At 43.6% G+C, this 17,072-nt stretch overlaps 1 protein-coding gene across 7 annotated transcripts in view; it reads right to left on the bottom strand.

The window, feature by feature from the left end:
• Positions 1-17,072, bottom strand: part of KIF21A (kinesin family member 21A) — an 863,983-nt gene that overhangs the window by 597,344 nt on the left and 249,567 nt on the right. For all 7 annotated transcript variants that reach the window (XM_086967225.1, XM_086967228.1, XM_086967231.1 and 4 more), the window contains exon 10: positions 6,433-6,496. In XM_086967225.1, coding sequence (XP_086823351.1) covers positions 6,433-6,496 — 64 coding nt within the window. The remainder of the gene's footprint in view (positions 1-6,432; positions 6,497-17,072) is intronic.

The following is a 17,072-nucleotide window of genomic DNA, read 5'->3' as shown; positions in this document are numbered from 1 at the left end:
TTGATTCTTAACTTGTGCACGGAGATTCACTCTGCAATGACACACTCTAAATAAAAAGATTTGCTTTATTTTAATTTCAGCAAATTGAATGCAATTACAGGAGAAATATTTTTCTCACGCCCAGATGGATGGATGTGTATCTATAATGTGTCCTAGGGACATTGGGAGCATTCATTTAAATATTTATGGAGGTGTATGAACCCATCTCTTTCGAGCATTTGAGTAAGCTCTGGTTCTCCTGTAGTACACATGCTTAGGGAGAGTTGTTAATAAACTTGTTTTGTCTTGGTTTAGGCTACTAACTAATGATGGATTGCTCCGCAGTGGTCATTTTAGTCCAGCTCTTCTAAAGGTTCAATTTATTCTGGTCTTGTACACCTCTATAGATGTTTTGGGAAGAATCAATTCATACTTAATGGTCTCACATGCCTATGTGCAAAAAATACCCAGTATAAGATCCAGAAGCAAATTCAACCAATGCATACCTCCCCAAGTCTATAAAGGTGCTTTTCATTATCCTAATACATTTTCTCAAACCTGCTTTTTCATTATGTTTCACATGTGAAACAAAAATTATTTTCCCCTGCATATCATCTTAAATAAGAGAAAACGCATGTCCCTCAATTGCTATTTGCCTCACTTTATCTCCCAGCGCCTTCTGGTGCACTTTGAGGGCTTTTCTACATTGAGACCATCACTGGTTTTGAACTGTTGATTTACATTCCACAGGTATGCTAGCGGTGTTGGGCATCCCAACACTTACCTTATTTATAATCTAAAGCTAGAAGAGTGGCTCATCATTTATTTCAGGGTGGTCTAGCCTTCCATTTTTACAAACTGACTTCGGCCTTGCGTACGTATTTTTCATGATAACTATTTGACTTGATCTACATAATTCTCTGGCTGTCAGTAAAAGACAAAAGCTTAATTTACTCTTAAGTTACAAACTTAGGAGAAAAATTGTTTACCTTAAATATGGATATGTGCAAAGGGTTGTTTTTCATTCTGTTAATGTTTCTTGTGAACGAAGGGCTCTTTCCTGACGATTAGTGGCTAACGGGACTAGCTCTGGTTTTTCCGTATATTAGTGAGTGAGATTTTGTCCAAAAGAGAACAAGTTTCCTGTTCTTCAATCTTGTTTCCATATCGGACTCCCAAGTAGCCCAGTAGTCCTCTGCAAGTGGACATTACAATTCTATTCTTCACGGCTCATCAACATCGAGGAAAAGAATGAGCTGGCTATTCTGTCCTAACATGAATATTAACAATGATCCTGTGATGAAATTGAAAATGTTATTTACATGTAGCACCAGTTCTCCATGTGCACCTTTGTTAACTTTGTAGACAACACATAATCCTACTCAACAGAGCTATTGGAATTTAAGCAGGTTATGGGGCCTTCCTGCTTCCTATGCTGGAGTTTTAAATTGAGGGATCAACTGCCACTGTTAGCATGTTTGGCATGTGGGGGTTCGTGGCTGACTTAAAATAACATTGCATTGTTTTCTATATATGTAATGGCATACCAACAGGAACATCGGAATGCCATCTCAGAAACATTTTATGCTTTTCTCTTTTGGTAGGGAGTTGGCCCTCCAAAGTTGGCACTGAAAGGAAAGCTTGATTCAATGTTGACAAGAAGTATCACTTGACATAAATAACAAAGATCAACCTTGTCCCCCAAAAAAACTCCTTTTGCAGCAAACTTGACCTTTCCAATTCATATGACAAACCCAAGAACAGAAATTCACGTACAATCGCTCTCCGACACACCTACAACTAAGGGAGGTCAACCTCGAATCTGGGGAACTGGGTTTGAGTCTCGGCAATGACGCTGAACATCCTGTGATTCTGGGAAAATCACTTAATCTCCACGTGCCTAACAATAAAAAAAATAATGTGTCCTCATGCAATGAAACTGGTGCTATGTAAAGCACTCTGATACCCGAATCGGGTCAAGTTTGCACTATATTAAACTCTGTCAAATAAAAAAAATTTAAAAAGACCAAGTCAACATACTCAACTTACTCTAAGTATTTTAATGAGGGGACCATACTTTCCTGTAGTCTCATGAAATCCTTACACCACAGCTTCTCCGAAGCAAGATCTGGACATCAACATCCCTTCTGCATCAGCCTTTGGCCATCCTCCCTGAAAACAAGTCAAATGCTCCCAACATCCAAACCTAATCCAGGCGGCTTTGCCAATCAGTGGCAGATTAACCATTTCCTGTTTCTTGGCCAAATCCTGGGCGGGTCGGGCAAAGAACTCAGGGACACCAATAAAGCAAAACTATGCTTTCTGATACTTCTAGATCTCCCTGTGGCCCTCAACACTTTTGATCCTCAAGCCCTTCGTAATATCAAATCCATCCATATGGCTATCACTAACACAGCCCTATCAGCTGGTTCACCTCTTTTCTTAAAAAATACAACGCAATATCCAGGTGCACTCTGCCCAATTGCCCCCTCCACCTGTTACATATCGGGTCTCTTAAGAATCCACTATCTCCAGGAAACACATGTGAGTCCTACAACTAAACAAGACACCAACATTCACCAATATGCACACAATATTAAACTTCACTGTGTTTTTGACTCAGACAAACACCGCCAAAGGCACTAACAGGACATCATCCAACTATGGATAAATGCAACATTTTCCCAGAGAATTAATTTCCCCAGGCCCACCTGCCTGCGTGTAAACACTGCACGTGGCGGGACAGTGCGGTGAATAATACTGTTGTGCTGCCCTACAGTGGCATCTTATAAAGACAGATCTTTGTTCCTAGTCTTTCTGTGTTTACTATTTGAAATTGCTTAGTAAAAGGATGGGCATATTTATCTAAAAGAGCCAATTTTTATTGCTGCTTTTTCTATTTTTTATTAATATTTAAAGTCATTCTAGCAAATATGTTAAGGGATACAGCAGAGATTTTTTTTCCTTTATTCTCCTTTGACATTCTTCACTTCATTTTATTTCGGGGACAGTGGCTAACAACTGCACCTTTCCTTTCATTAAGCTGTATTGGACTTCACATTTGGGGCCAGATGTAGGACTCTCCAATTTGCGAATTGCATTGCATTTGCGAGTCGCAATTTTCGACTCGCAAACTGGGTTGTTTAACAGTGTCTCGGACACTGTTAGCGAATCCTAATGGAGTCGCAAATTGCATGCATCATGAATATTGGTGAGGCTGTCGCAATTTGCGACCCCATTAGTAATGGCTAGCACTCCCAGGGATGCTGGCCTAATGGTGTCAGCAGACCACCATGTCTGGGACTGCTTTTAAATAAAGCAGTCTCTTTTGTTTTTTTAATGCAGACCATTTTCCTTAAAGGAAAACGGGATGCATTTAAAAAAGAAAAATGAAACTTTACAGTTTAATTTCTGTAAGGGCAGGCAGTGGTACTGGGACCACTGCCTGCTCTTAAAAATATTTTCTCACATACTCATAAAGGGGAACGGGTCCCCTGTGGACCTCTTCCCATCTGCGAGTGGTTTATCACCAAATTGAAGTACATGGCATGGTGACTCGCTATTTGGCGGGAGTCGCATATCGTATTTTGCCAGTCAGTGACTCGCAAAATAGCGTTTTTACATGCCATTACCCTTTTTTACAGTCGCAAACGGGAGGATCTCCAGTTTGCGGCCGCAAAAAAGGGTTGTACATCTGGTCCTGAGTTTATTCTTTAAAGGTTTGCTGTCTTGAGTTACAACACACCTGAACTCTAAGACTTCTGAAGACCAAGCTTTTCCCTTGGCTCACATCAAAATAGTAAAGGCAATGTTGCTTTTAAGAAATCTTTGGTCTGCTTCTGTAAGGCCCCTCTGGCCACGTTGTGGAAATTAGATTTTAGCCCAAGTGAAGCATGATGGCCAATGAGGATGTCCATACCTATCTGCGCCATCACACCACGGACCCTACTTAGTCTTTAAAATTATTTTTGCAATCACACTGTTGTTCATATTCTTGCACGTATTTTTGGTCTATCACCAATCATGCCCCCACTTGTACCACTGGGACGGTATTCCAGTCACTGAAACGTTTCCTGAGGAAAAATGATCTTAGCTTTCTCTCGGTCTCCAGCCTCCAATGGCCTTTTTACAAGAATCTGATGGAATAAGTTGTTATAATGGTTACTGACTTTTCATAAATATTATAATAATTGTCTGCTGCTTGTGGGGTACCATAGAAAACTTTTCCCACAAATTAATTTGAAATGTTGGGGGGAGGAGAGGGGGGCCAAATTCCACATATCCAATAAAAAAAGAAGACCTGCTAACCAGCCTATCAAGGCTATTTATTTCCTGAATTGAAACTCCTGCACCACAAAAAGTCATTCCAAAACTAAATTGCAGTGTCTGAATCTTAAAATGCTGCTAAAAGGTGTGTTAAATGAGGGTAAAAAGAGGACTGAATTACACTAACATAATGCAAACGAAGGTTGTGTTGTGTGTCTTTGGCAAACCGAATTGCACTGTATTGCCAGTTGCCTCTAAAATTCTAGTTTTTTTGCGGCTCGTGAGATTAGGACATAGGAACAGATGCCTAAAAGGACATTGTAAGATTGTGAAGGAACCAGACTGTGTGATAAGCTAAAAAACATGATAGCCAAGGAGAAAGCAAAAGGGGCCCTAGTCCTCCTCTTAGTCCTATGGCCCAAAAGGCAGCAGGGCGGACATGTTCACCCTAAGGAGTTGGATCTTTTTCAACAATGAAGCACCATCATTCGTTCATTTGAAAGATATTCAAGGTCAAATCGCTGCCACTGGCAGTCATCACTTTTCTGCTCAAAATCACACCACTCAACAACGAGACAAGTTCACAGTCAAGACTATCGATGCTGACATGACATTGGAGCATTCACTTTACTCAGATCAACATTGTGTGTCTTTGCTTCTGCATCTCTAACGAAGAGAGACAAAATGTTATTTAGAGATCATCCTTTTGACCTCCCCTCTCATGGTCAACCTTTCCCTCAGAGCGAACATAAATCACAAGTATCAATTGCTATCTTTAAATTGGACAAGTCTAGATCCAGGCATAGGTCACACACTGAGATGAATCTATTTCTTTATGAAATTGTTCGGTGAAACCTGAAAAGACTACATCAGTCACTCTGCTGATGAAAACATAGCATTGCCGGGGATGAGCTGCACTAAATCCAAACCACGACTGTGAAGGTTCTTTTTAATAGAGTATTGTTGCCAGCTCCCTCTATACTACCGCTTGGTATGGGATAGTACAGAGTCTAGGCTGCCAGTGTCAGTAATTCCCTAAACCCACTTGTGAAATATCCTAGGATGTATTCTGGCTGCTTAACAACTATAAGGTGTTTCGACCGCCCCAAACGTACCAGTGTTACGCATTATTTGTGCAAACTACATTGGTTACCAGTTAAAGCTAGGATCACCTTCAATGCTCTGGTAACAGCTCATGCTGCTCTTTAGGAGTATGGACCCTCCTATCTTAGGAAACGTTTTTCATTCTATACTCCCAGTAGGCTTTAGCACTCTTCCAACACGTGTTTGGCCACAATTCCTAGAATCCATTTGAAAAGAAAGGGTGGCAGTTCCTTGGCCTATTTGGCAGCTATGACATGGAACTCCCTCCCTCCTGACTTGCCAGCCTTAGGAACGCAATCCATTTCAGGAAGAAACTCAAAAACTTCCTTTTCCACTGAGTTCTCCCTTTGTCTCCTCTTTTCTCTGTAACTCTTGAGCTCGTGCCATGACACTCCTTTGAGTAGCTGTGCGCGTTTTAAATACCATATAATATATAACATAACATTTACTAACTTTATGCACATTTTCTTAGAATCATGTTGTATTCCTACTTCATCATGCATCAATCATTTCTGAATGAAAATAAACCATTGTTTTCAATTCTTACATTTTCTCACAAAAATATATGGTGTGGGATTCAGATTCTCTGACGTCCACATTACCTTCTTATCTCCTTTTATTCTTTCCATATTGGATTGAACTACTCTAGCTACTGTTACATTCTTCTGTTTAAGCATCTCTCCTCTTAGTCATATGTCTGCACCAGAATCGCAATTTCAAAAGAATTCCCTAGATTTTCTGCAATAACTTCCCTTACTCTTTAAATTGCTTAGCTCTTTTCTATCATGACACCTTGTTTCAGAAATATTTGAGATATTTTACTATTTTTGGCAATTATAGTGGTTTGATGAGGTGACCAAGTTGTTTACAGCCATATAAAAAGAGAAACAAAACTTGAAGGCTATAAATCGATCATTCCAAACGGCTAGGTCATTCTACTTGAAAACCCATCAACCATAATTACAAAAACCATTTATATTTTGTATATTACTGCCTGCTAATACACTGTCAGCTTTTTAAACGCACAGAATTTCAATTAGAAATATCTTCCCAAGTAAAGAAAAAATAACAACAAAAGACTACCTGAGGTCTTCAATTTCTTTAATGTAATTATGAATCATGTTGCTGATTTCCTCATTTCCATCACCTAAAAAAGCAAAAAAGGAGACTCGTCATCAAAGCAAAGATTAGTACAATACATAAACGCTCCATTAAGGCCAGGTGACTTTTATTAGCCACTGGTAGATATACAAAGAAACAGGGTCATTTTTACATAAACTGTATATATATGTGTCCTCAGTAATCCAAAAAAAGACAAATTAATCTAGTGTTGTTGTCTTCTTTAATGTTGTACTTGCATAAATTATGTTGAGAGGAGGTTCGGAACACAAACAAACTTATTCCAGAATTCTAGCACAAGAGTCATATTTTGTTGGTTAATGGTCAAAGAGAGGGCTGATAAATGGGGTACAATTCAAATAAACAAAATACTTTGTCTCTGGGTTAACCTTCAATTGTAGGATTTTCTTTTCTTTTTTAAAACCCTTAGGAAGATGACACTACAGAGGCTGAGGCCAGTCATCAGCTTCATCATCATTACAGCAAGTCTGTCTCTAAAAAAATGTTTTGCTCAAACATGTTCTCTACTTTATGTAAACCTGTATTCACACTACCAAAAAAAAGTTACTTGTTTGTAAGAGGAGCACTCTGTACGTATATCTCATAGATGCACATTCTCTAAATTGTTCTCGAACCAGCTAGGAATCCTCAGTACCTTTAAGTTAGTGGTGCTAAAATGGACCCACTTACTACACCACTCTGTGTACCCTTTCCACCTCATTTTGAGACCTGAACTTCCCCCCATGCATGTCATAGTCAGATACAGTCTTCAGAGGTTCAGGATGTAAAAGTATTGTGCAAGAGGTTGAAGGGCTTCAAGTGGATCTATGGAAGATCCATTATTTTCAAAAGTGACCAAGGTAATTTGTTAAGCAGCACGGGACAAAACGTTCCTCATAAAGCTTGAGAGTACCTACTCAAAACTCTTCTGTCCAACTGGCAGTGGAAAACGTACTCAACATTCAGTGTATTTTCACACAACCTTTTCTCTAGCTGCGAAATTATATAGGAGCCATTACTTCTGATTCAGAATGGTCTTTATGCTTTTCAAAGAAGTCCTCTGTTAAAAGGTTCATTGTTAGATCTTAGGATGGGGACCTCTAAAAACCAGACTAAGAAACTCGGCAACAGCACCAATCTGCATCTGTCCTAGGCAGCAGATTCGTATAAACTCGGATGTGGTACCAGAGCAGATACTGTGGCAGCACATACTGAAGTCCTCACCTATCCAAGTGGAATGTTCAACAGTAATTACTACCGCTTGCACATTATGCCTAATGCAAAATGGTGTCTTAATATATACAGATCTTAATTGAAGAAGTAGCCTGAGTGCAACAACTTGCTCTAACTAACGACACAAAACAGGAGGTGCTCCTAATGGATATTAGGTTGATATAGATTCTACTACATCTTGGTTTAGCCACAAGAAAAGTTTGGGATTTTTGTTTTTCTTTTTTTGTCCTGTGTCCTATTGTATAAGCGTAAAAAACTGAATTATTAATTGGATGAGCGACAGTGCACCTAAAGGGATAATCGCAACTCTTGTCAGGGTGAACCTTTATAGTCAGTAAATTAATCTGAGCTCAACCCTCTGGTAGCAATGGCACAGAGCCGACAGGTTCAATGTATAACAATGTGTAAGTGTTATGCAATACTAAAAACAGTATTAAAGAAAAATTTATTATACAAAGTAACACAAAAATTACAAAAACCCAATAAGAAGAACCAACAATATGAATGTTTAAACTGTTCAACAGAAATATCGCCCAGAAGAAGTAAAGCTCCATGGGTAGTCAAAAACAGAGACAGCTACCGCCCTGCATATTCAATTGCGCTCAGAGGAATCATCTCTTTACATTTAGGGAAGCCTATTGTGTGCTGATAGAAGTAATTTCACACCTCATTTAACACCTTACTCAGGCCATGTACAGGTTTGGGAGCAGCTGGAAACCTAATACAAATTAGCCTCTAGGAACTTCAGGTAGGGAAAAGGTGACTTCTTAAAAGTCAGTTTTTCTTAAAAGGCATTAAAAATGTGACTTCACAAATGAATTGGATTTGTAATAACAATTAAAAAATACTTGCTTAATTATTTTTCTATCTGGTATCATTACCAAGATACAATATTAGTATTTTAAGTTGTACTATGATTTTCTACATAGAACAGTGAGGTCTGCCATAGAAAAGATAGCTTTTAGAGCCCTGTCTTTGTAGAGACATAGTAACATTGATTTTTCTGAAATATTTATTTTTTAGCTTTTTTTTGCACAACAATCTGTAAAATAAAACCATGCATCATGGCAAATCTACAGCAACGACTTTCGAACAACCAGGAGAGATGATATATATATATATATATTCCAGGAGCAATCTCTTCTGGCTATTCAGGTGGGGGGGGGGGGGGGGGGGGGGGAAGAATCCACTGTGCAGCAGCTTGCAATCTTGGTTTGTGAATATCAGATTCAGGACTTTATTCAGCTAACATCATCAGCTCTGCATCCGCCGCAGATTTTCAAAGTAGGTGAGGCCAGCAAAGGTGGGTATATGGGGGGGGGAAGACACCTGAGGTGGCTGCCAGCAGCCCACCACTGCCCTTCCATCCACACTCATCCATTCCCTTCCCTCAGCTGTTGGAGCCCCCTCCCCCTTCGGGTGAGGCCGAGCCCTGCACCTCTCCATATTTCATCAGTTTGCACTCTTTTCAAATGGCACTCTTCAGACACTGCCCATTCATGTATGTCTACCCTCTCTCCTTCCCTTCTTGGGGAGTGTCATGAGACCCTGAAGGCAGGAGGCACTGGCGGCCCATGCGCTCCAGTTTGACCCCAGTAACCCTACGGGAGTATGTGCTGCTTCCCCCCAGCAATACTACAGTCTATGGCATCCCCATGTCACATGCAAAAAGTCTGCTGGGGTTCCTGCACACCTGGCACAACCATTCGGGCACTCCAGGAATACCCTGTGTAGTGTCAGCGGTACCAAGTATGCTTTATGTGGGTAGTAAAATTTAGGGAGTTTAAATCGCGCATTGCTGGTGGCCTCCTTCACTTGGGCTCTGGCCCGTTGCCAATCCCCATTCATAAGTGGCTCATTGAGCTATCACATGCGTGTATGTCTGTGTTTATGGTCCTTCAAGACAGCTTATAGCCGTGATATGAGACCCATAAATCCAGCCCGGGTCCAAAATAATATTCAGGGAGCAAGACTCTTCTGGCTTCCCTGGAAATATCGTCCATATTTCCCAAGCAGTGCAGGAGATACTTGCGCATTGTAAAAACTGCCCAGGGGTCACTCCAAACAGTGTCCTCACCTCCACCATCGTTACAAACGCACCATTGAGATATAGGTCTCCGGCCCTCTGACAGTTGCCCTGCAACCACTGAGAGCAGTCCATTAAGGATCAGATGTGTAAAAATGGTCACAGCCACCAGATCACGACAAGTTTGGCATAGGACGCGCATTTCAAAACCAAAGTAACCGCCTGGTTCCAAACCTGTGCCACCTGTCGCAGTACGAAAGGTTTAATCCCCCGGACATTGTGTCCGCACAATAATAACCTGGGGAGGTCGCCTCCCCTATCAGCCTAGTCACACACTATACTGCTGAATATTGTTTCATTTGTGGGGGCTTTGCATACCCTTGCCAGGTGATCACACAGCAGCATTTTGATTGCTTGCTGACCCATCACAACTACTCCATCTCCCCACATCAGGGATAGAATCGACTGCAGGTGCCTCTCCCATAGAATCGACTGCAGGTGCCTCTCCCATTTAAGCAGCTAGGCCAGCAGCTGGCCCAGCTTGTCTCCATCCCTTTGAAGTCGCTGTCTGAACTCAAGTCTGAAGTGACAGTTCAGTCTCTGTCACATGGTTGCCACCTTGGAGTGTGCTTCAAAGAGCATACCCTCATCTGACTCTCACTCCCACTAGTGCATCTGCAGTCTGGCTAGTGCTTCCTAGCCCTCCTGTAAATCTATTTCCAGTTTCCACTTGGTGCTATAGGTCTGATGGAGGCATACCCCTCTTCCCCCCACTCTCATTGCTCTCCATTGCATTCCCCTCTACTCCACTGTATTCCAGTTAGAGTCAAAGTACCCCTGCAGTAACATCCTCATGTTGTCCTTATATTTGGGGTGTCTCAGGGCTTCAGATTGGAGGCACCACAGAGGGGCACCAGGGCACTGTCTCCCCAAACCGCACTCTAATAGTAGGAGCATGTGATCCGACAAAGCGCACCAAATGATTTGCCTACTGTATATTCAGAATATCCTCATCTGATAGCAAGAATCGTGGGTAGGTGTAAAGCAGGAGAAATCTCCTACATTTGGGTGGAGTACCCTCCATATATTGAGGCAGTGTAATCGGGCCACCGTCTTCCTTAACATAACTATCATGTTCGGTTTTGTCTCCACTGTAGGTGGGTACCTACCCAGTCGCCCATCAAGTACACAATTAAAATCTCCTGCCCATACGATAGGCATCTCCACATGGGGTAATTATTCTGCCTCAAGTGAGCCAAAGAACACCCATCATCCACATTTGGTGGGTAGACCTTAAGGAAGCACATTTCCGAGCTATCCAGTAATTCATGTACCAGCAGTTATCTGCCCTCTATGTCCGCCACAGAACTGCGCATTTGGAAGGAGACCTCAGTTGCTATCCAGTCAGAGAAACATCCGGCATATGGTAGAGTTAGAAAATGTGGAGTAGTAAAGCAGTCCCCTCCATTTCTTGTGTAGCTTCTGTACCTCCCCTTACAGGTGAGGTTCCTGCAACAGTGCTACATGTATCTTCATCCTACATAAGTAGTCATTTAATCTATGGCATTTAACAAAGGAGTACGGACCTCTCGTATTCCATGTAAGTATGCATATAGTTCCCATCATCAAGTCCTGCATTCCATTTTGACCCGGTCGGTGTCCGCGATCTTCTGTCTCTGTCCCCCCAGTGGACCCCCTGCCCGCCCAATAGGAGGTGTTAAAAGCATTGTGCACTGCTGAATTTGTAACCTGTACAACTTTGGCCCCTACGTCCCCTCACCCCGGGAAAACACTTTTAAACGCAACCTGTCTCCTCACCCAATTCGGCCAATCAAACGTATCGACTCTGCCGCATGACTGTGATAGCGCGTAGACGTACCCCAACCCTATAATCACCTAACAGTCAACTTGAGGGTGAAGTATGCCCCAGGAAGGACGAGCGATTAGCCCGAAACACACTCCAAACCCAGATCGTCCCTGGGGGGTCTCCATGCACACCCTCCGCAACGAGTCCCTTCCACCCTTAATCACACCAGACTCCTCTCCCAAGCAACAGTCACTCACCTCTCACTCCATCCCAAGAACTCAAGTAGTGAGGAGCGAGAGTAGGTATAAGGGTGAGGTCAATGCCGTGAAAGAGGAGAAGAGATAGAAAAGGAAAAGAAAACTCCTCCACCCAGAAAGGAGAAGAAAGAGACTAAGTGAGTAGGTAGGTAGGGGGTGGTGGGCCTCTGGTCTGGCCTGACTGACCTTTGCCGCCCAAAGCAGCTCATGACAACCGCTAGTCACACTGCCATCTTATTAGGGTACATACAGTTGTCTTAGGAGCTATCCGATCTGGTCCCAACCAAGCTTCTGCATCCTGTTGTGCTATCCTACGTCAGTTGCTTAGATCATGTAGTCAGGATCTAAGCAGGATTCATTTTACCCTTGATCAGGGAGGTAGGTCAATTAGAAGCCAGATACAGCAACTGATTTCCGTTCACTGGTATAAGTGTTGCTTTGCCTCAAAGTATGGCATGTCTTCCACCACATCTGAGTCACTTTTAGCAGATGTTGCAGAGGTGACCGTCTCCAGCAGGGCCCTAGCTTCCCCCATTCCAGTCTTCGTCTTTCCACTTCCAGTGCGCACTCATCTCATGACTAGCTTGGTGTCCATGGCAGGCTTTCTCCTGCGTATGCTCTTTTTCTGTCCTGCCCTCTCCAAGACCAGGCCGGGGCTACCCTCGGTTGCAGGGAGCCGGTGCGACCCTCACCCTGGACCTCCAGCCAATCCCACACGTCTTCTGGACCTGTGAAGAAATGCAAACGTCCTTTGCACACCACCTTTAGTTTAATCGGTTAGAGTAACATATATTTTAGTCCTGTGGCTTTCAATTTCTTGATTGACCACCCCCACCCATACGATTGTCCAATCACATGGTTGTTAAAAACTGGGTACCCCTAACTTTGAACTATCTAAAGGATGGTGTCCCTGTCTTTATAGCTAAGGATCTTTGCTACTATGGTCTATGGGGGTCCCCCCTTTCCGTCAAAAAGACTGGTGAAGGGACCACCTCTGGGATCTGCTCTCTAAGCCCCCCTTCCAAGAATAGTGCAGGAGTGGTACCCTCCACCTTCTCTGGGAACCCCACAAAGCATAGATTACATCTCCAGGAGCAGCCTTCTGCATTTCCAGATGCTGTGTTTGCAACGTGAGGGGGCCATCGTGGCTGTAAGTGATGATCTTTCCTCCTGCAATTGATTGACCTGTTCCTTCATCGCTATGGATCTTACTGCAACTTTACGTAAGAGCACTCACAGCAGGTTTGCATCGAGGGAGACTAAGTTAATCTTTGCCTGTACATTTGCGCAGGAGGCCACTGTTGCTGCCAGGATCTGTGCTCCCCTGGAGACCCGCAGGACATGCAGGCCGCCTCCAGCCTCACTCTGCGGGGCTCCTCTGGCCCGGCTGCAGTGAACTGGTCCATCTTTGTCTGTTGGGCATCTGGAGGCATCCCAACTTTGACCATTGTCAATAAGTGTGAGGGCCACACGAGCGTTATGCACCATAGGAGGGGTCAGTGAGAATGTCTGTGGGCTACCTCCTCTCACTTCCTGCCAAACAGTCCCACCTGGTGCGTGGTCAGGGGACTCCCCTCGGGTCTGTGTGATCGAGACTGCTCTCCCAAGGAGTCAGAGTATATCGCAATCAGGCAGCGCAGTCCAGACTTATTGCGCCCCTTCCAATTCTTCTATCTTTCCACTCACCAGGGTGCGCGCAGCCAGTTCTAATCAGGTACTGCCACCCACCGGTTTCCATTAGTCAGTCTCCACCACAGGTCCAGCCAGCTACTCGAGTCCCCAGTAGAATGCCATACAATGTGCCACCAGGGGAGGGGGTGGCGGAGAATCCCTGGGGAAGTTAACAGTCTGAACCTCCTGAAAGGTATAGCCCGCCTACATGTCCCACTCTTCAATACCATGAACTTCGGAGGGGGGAGGGGTGGGGGGGGGGTATACTAATATTTAAAAAGTAAGCCTTTACTTGTCAAAAAAGGTTATTATAACAGGTTGCACTGCATGTTTTACACTGCAGCAGTTAGGCTACAACAGTAGGGCTGAAGCCATTCTTGCTGTGTCACACAAGCGGATGCCACAGTAGTTGTTGTGGACCACCAGTAGTATTTAACTTTCCAGACTACAGATGTATTTCTACACCATATACTATGGCATAACAGGAAAGTTAAATGTGCTAATCAGGGTTAAGCCATTTTAACCATGGTTAAAGGAGGAGTGAATAGAGTTCTAAAGCCAGCTAAGCAGATAGGGCAATTCATTTAGAAATTTCAGATGTACAAATGCATTTACAGCTCAAGGATACAACTAACAGGTGGGCTTCTGTTCTATGGAAATGGGAGTTGATACTGTCAATTTTACTCTTACAATGCCCCGACTTGTATTCTTTCAGTCCATGTCTTGCTGCCAGTTGGAGAACTAAATCTAGAAATGGAGTAATGTTATTCCACAACCCATCTGTTTCAGATGATGAGAGCACTAATCATCTTAATAGTATTTGATTAAATAAATACTACTTTTCCACAAAGGTATCCAAACGTGTTCCTTCTTTGCAAGGGGCAGACATCATTGCATTGCTGGGGTATTTTGGGTAGTGGAAGTAGCAATGACTAGGTTTCAACTTCTCCAATGAGGCATTAAGTGCCGCTATCGGGTGCCTTTTGTTCTTCCTCCATCCTGGTGATTATTGCATTTTCCAAACAAGTAGACCTTCTTAATCAAAATGTTCCCGAAAGGAGTATGGTTTTCATCAATGTCCTTGTTATATCCATCAATGCATATATGAAGTATAACTTTTCTTTATAGTTCATCAACCGGTTACACCGTTTGCCCTTTTCTCAGACAGCCTTCTTCAGTGCTCAGCGGACCCCCTGAACGACTCTACCTGTCCAGAAGTTATCTAGGAAACATAGGGGCCATTGGGAACAAGGACTGACTGTGCATTTGTGAATAGCCTACATACAGTCACGTTTATGGAGCATGTGAGTGTGACGCAGGACGGCATTCCCTGCAAAAACAGCAGCCCTTCAACACAGGGATGAGCAGTAGCAGTACTGTACTGAAAGTTTGTTTTCCCCTAAAGAAGTAGAACTAGTAATTTGTTCCTTACAAGGGGGTAGGGCACCGGGTTTAGATGGGATACCCTCCGATGTATTTAAAAATGATAAAATACGGTGGGCTAGGTATGTGACCCTACTGGGAAATGCCATTGCAAAGGGGGCTGCAATCCCAGAAACATGGAAGGGAGCAATAATCATACCCATCTATAAGAAAGGTGATCGGTCACTCCCCGCCAATTATAGGCCAATAAGTTTGATTGCCACTGTCCAAAAAGTGGTAGGGAAGATGGTGGTAAACAAACTGATGGACTGGGTAGAGGAGAACAATGCTCTGTCCCCCTACCAGGCAGGTTTCCGGCGGGCAACCAGCACGGTAGACCAAGTATTCCGTTTCACCATGTTGAGGTGGGGGACGGTGTTGCTTGGCGAGGGCAGCCTATATGTCGCCTTTGTCGACTTGCGGGCTGCCTTCGACCTGGTCCCAAGGAGCAAGCTCTGGACAGTTTTGAGCAGAATGGGGGTCCCACCCGAGTTGCTCACTTTGATCATGAGGTTGCACGAGTGTAACTTTGCCAAAGTCCAGTGGGGGCTGAATGGGGAATCTTCTGTCAACTTCCCGGTCGAACGGGGGGTACGACAGGGATGTGCAATGGCACCGTTGCTCTTTTCCCTATTTATTAATGGAATTGTGGGTAGGATGCTGGACGCAAGTGTAGATGCACCTTCGTTAGCGGGCCTCAGGGTCCCGATCCTGATGTTCGCTGACAATACTTTAATTTTGTCCAAAACCCCGGCTGGATTGCAGCGTGCTCTAAATATATTTGATGTTTTCTGTGGGGAGCATGGCCTTGAAGTTAATGTTGGCAAGACCAATCTGATGGCTTTTTCTCATAGGCGTAGACCTCGCCCAAGGATATTTCTGAACAACAGTGAGCTCGAGGTAGTTAGTGTTTTTACCTATCTTGGGGTTGAGATATCTAGTAAGCCAGGTTGGTCTCACCATATGGGAAAGGCGGTCCTGAGGCATCAGCAGATCTCAGGGGCACTTTGGGTGGAGCAAACAAAATCAAAAACCAAGCCTATAAAACCGGTTCTCCTCGTATACGATGCCAAAGCTATAGGGTCAGCCCTATATGGGGCAGAAGTGTGGGGTTTTGAGAAGCTTCTTCCCTTGCAAACATCAGAGAATAGGTTTCTAAGGGGAATTACGGGGCTTCCTCAGAGTGCGCCATTAATCCCGCTCGGTCTCGATCTAGGGAGGAGATCTGTTAGTGACCGAGCTCGACTACGGCCTATTCTCTATTGGAGACGCCTCTGGACTACCCCAGAGATTCGGCATTATGCCGACGGGTTTCTAGCCCTAATTAAAGCTGACACCTTTCACAAAATACCATGGTTGAAGAAACTCAGGGTTGTTTTGGGTGAGCTCGGCCTCCCTAATCTCTGGGATAATCCATCTGGGGAAGTATTTCCAAGTAAAAACACCATTAAGACCCTGTATTGGGACTACATAGATGGAAGACTCTGGAGAAGTACAAAATTTTATACAATGGGGGGGAGATTTCTGGAAATTAAAATGAGACCTGTATTAGAACATTATTGGGACAGTATTACTGTCCCAATGGACAGGAAGTTATTTTTCCAGTTAAGGTCTGGTTCCCTTCCCCTGATATCCTTGACGGGTAGATGGCGGAGCTCGAATACCTCATGCTGCCCGGTGTGTGGTGCAACCAATGAAAGCATAGGCCACTTTTTATTTTTTATTTTTTTATTTTTTTTTTAAAACCTTTATTGTGCAGTATCAGCAGACAGTTACGGGCCTACAACCACCTGGCCGGCCTCGGCTACGATATGTAGCACATTAGCAAATGTACGGTGACTCAGTAGCACACCAATAAAAACAGCAAGCAGGTCAAGTTACACTGAAACCAGAGCGACCACTGAGATACAGGAGGAATTAAGGTTCGTTTTTTAAATTTATAGAATATGAAGGATCAAATGCTGCACAGTCTAGCAATAAGTACCGAGTGGGCAATGCGTACAACAGAGCAGTTAAGTAGCAAATATTTAGGATACCAGTGCTAAAAACTATCAAAAGGATAAACAAAAACCGTACGAGTAACACACCAGTCATCGCCCATCCCAGAAACGTAGGACAACCCTAGTACCTCCCACAGGACCGCGATAAGCGGAGAACAACGAGAGGTACCCCACTGACCCAGCATATC

The sequence above is a fragment of the Lissotriton vulgaris genome, chromosome 1_1 (assembly GCF_964263255.1).
Source record: "Lissotriton vulgaris chromosome 1_1, aLisVul1.2, whole genome shotgun sequence".
Lineage (NCBI taxonomy): Eukaryota > Metazoa > Chordata > Amphibia > Caudata > Salamandridae > Lissotriton > Lissotriton vulgaris.
The sequence above is the reverse complement of the archived record's forward strand: the minus strand, read 5'-3'. Positions and strand labels throughout refer to the sequence as shown.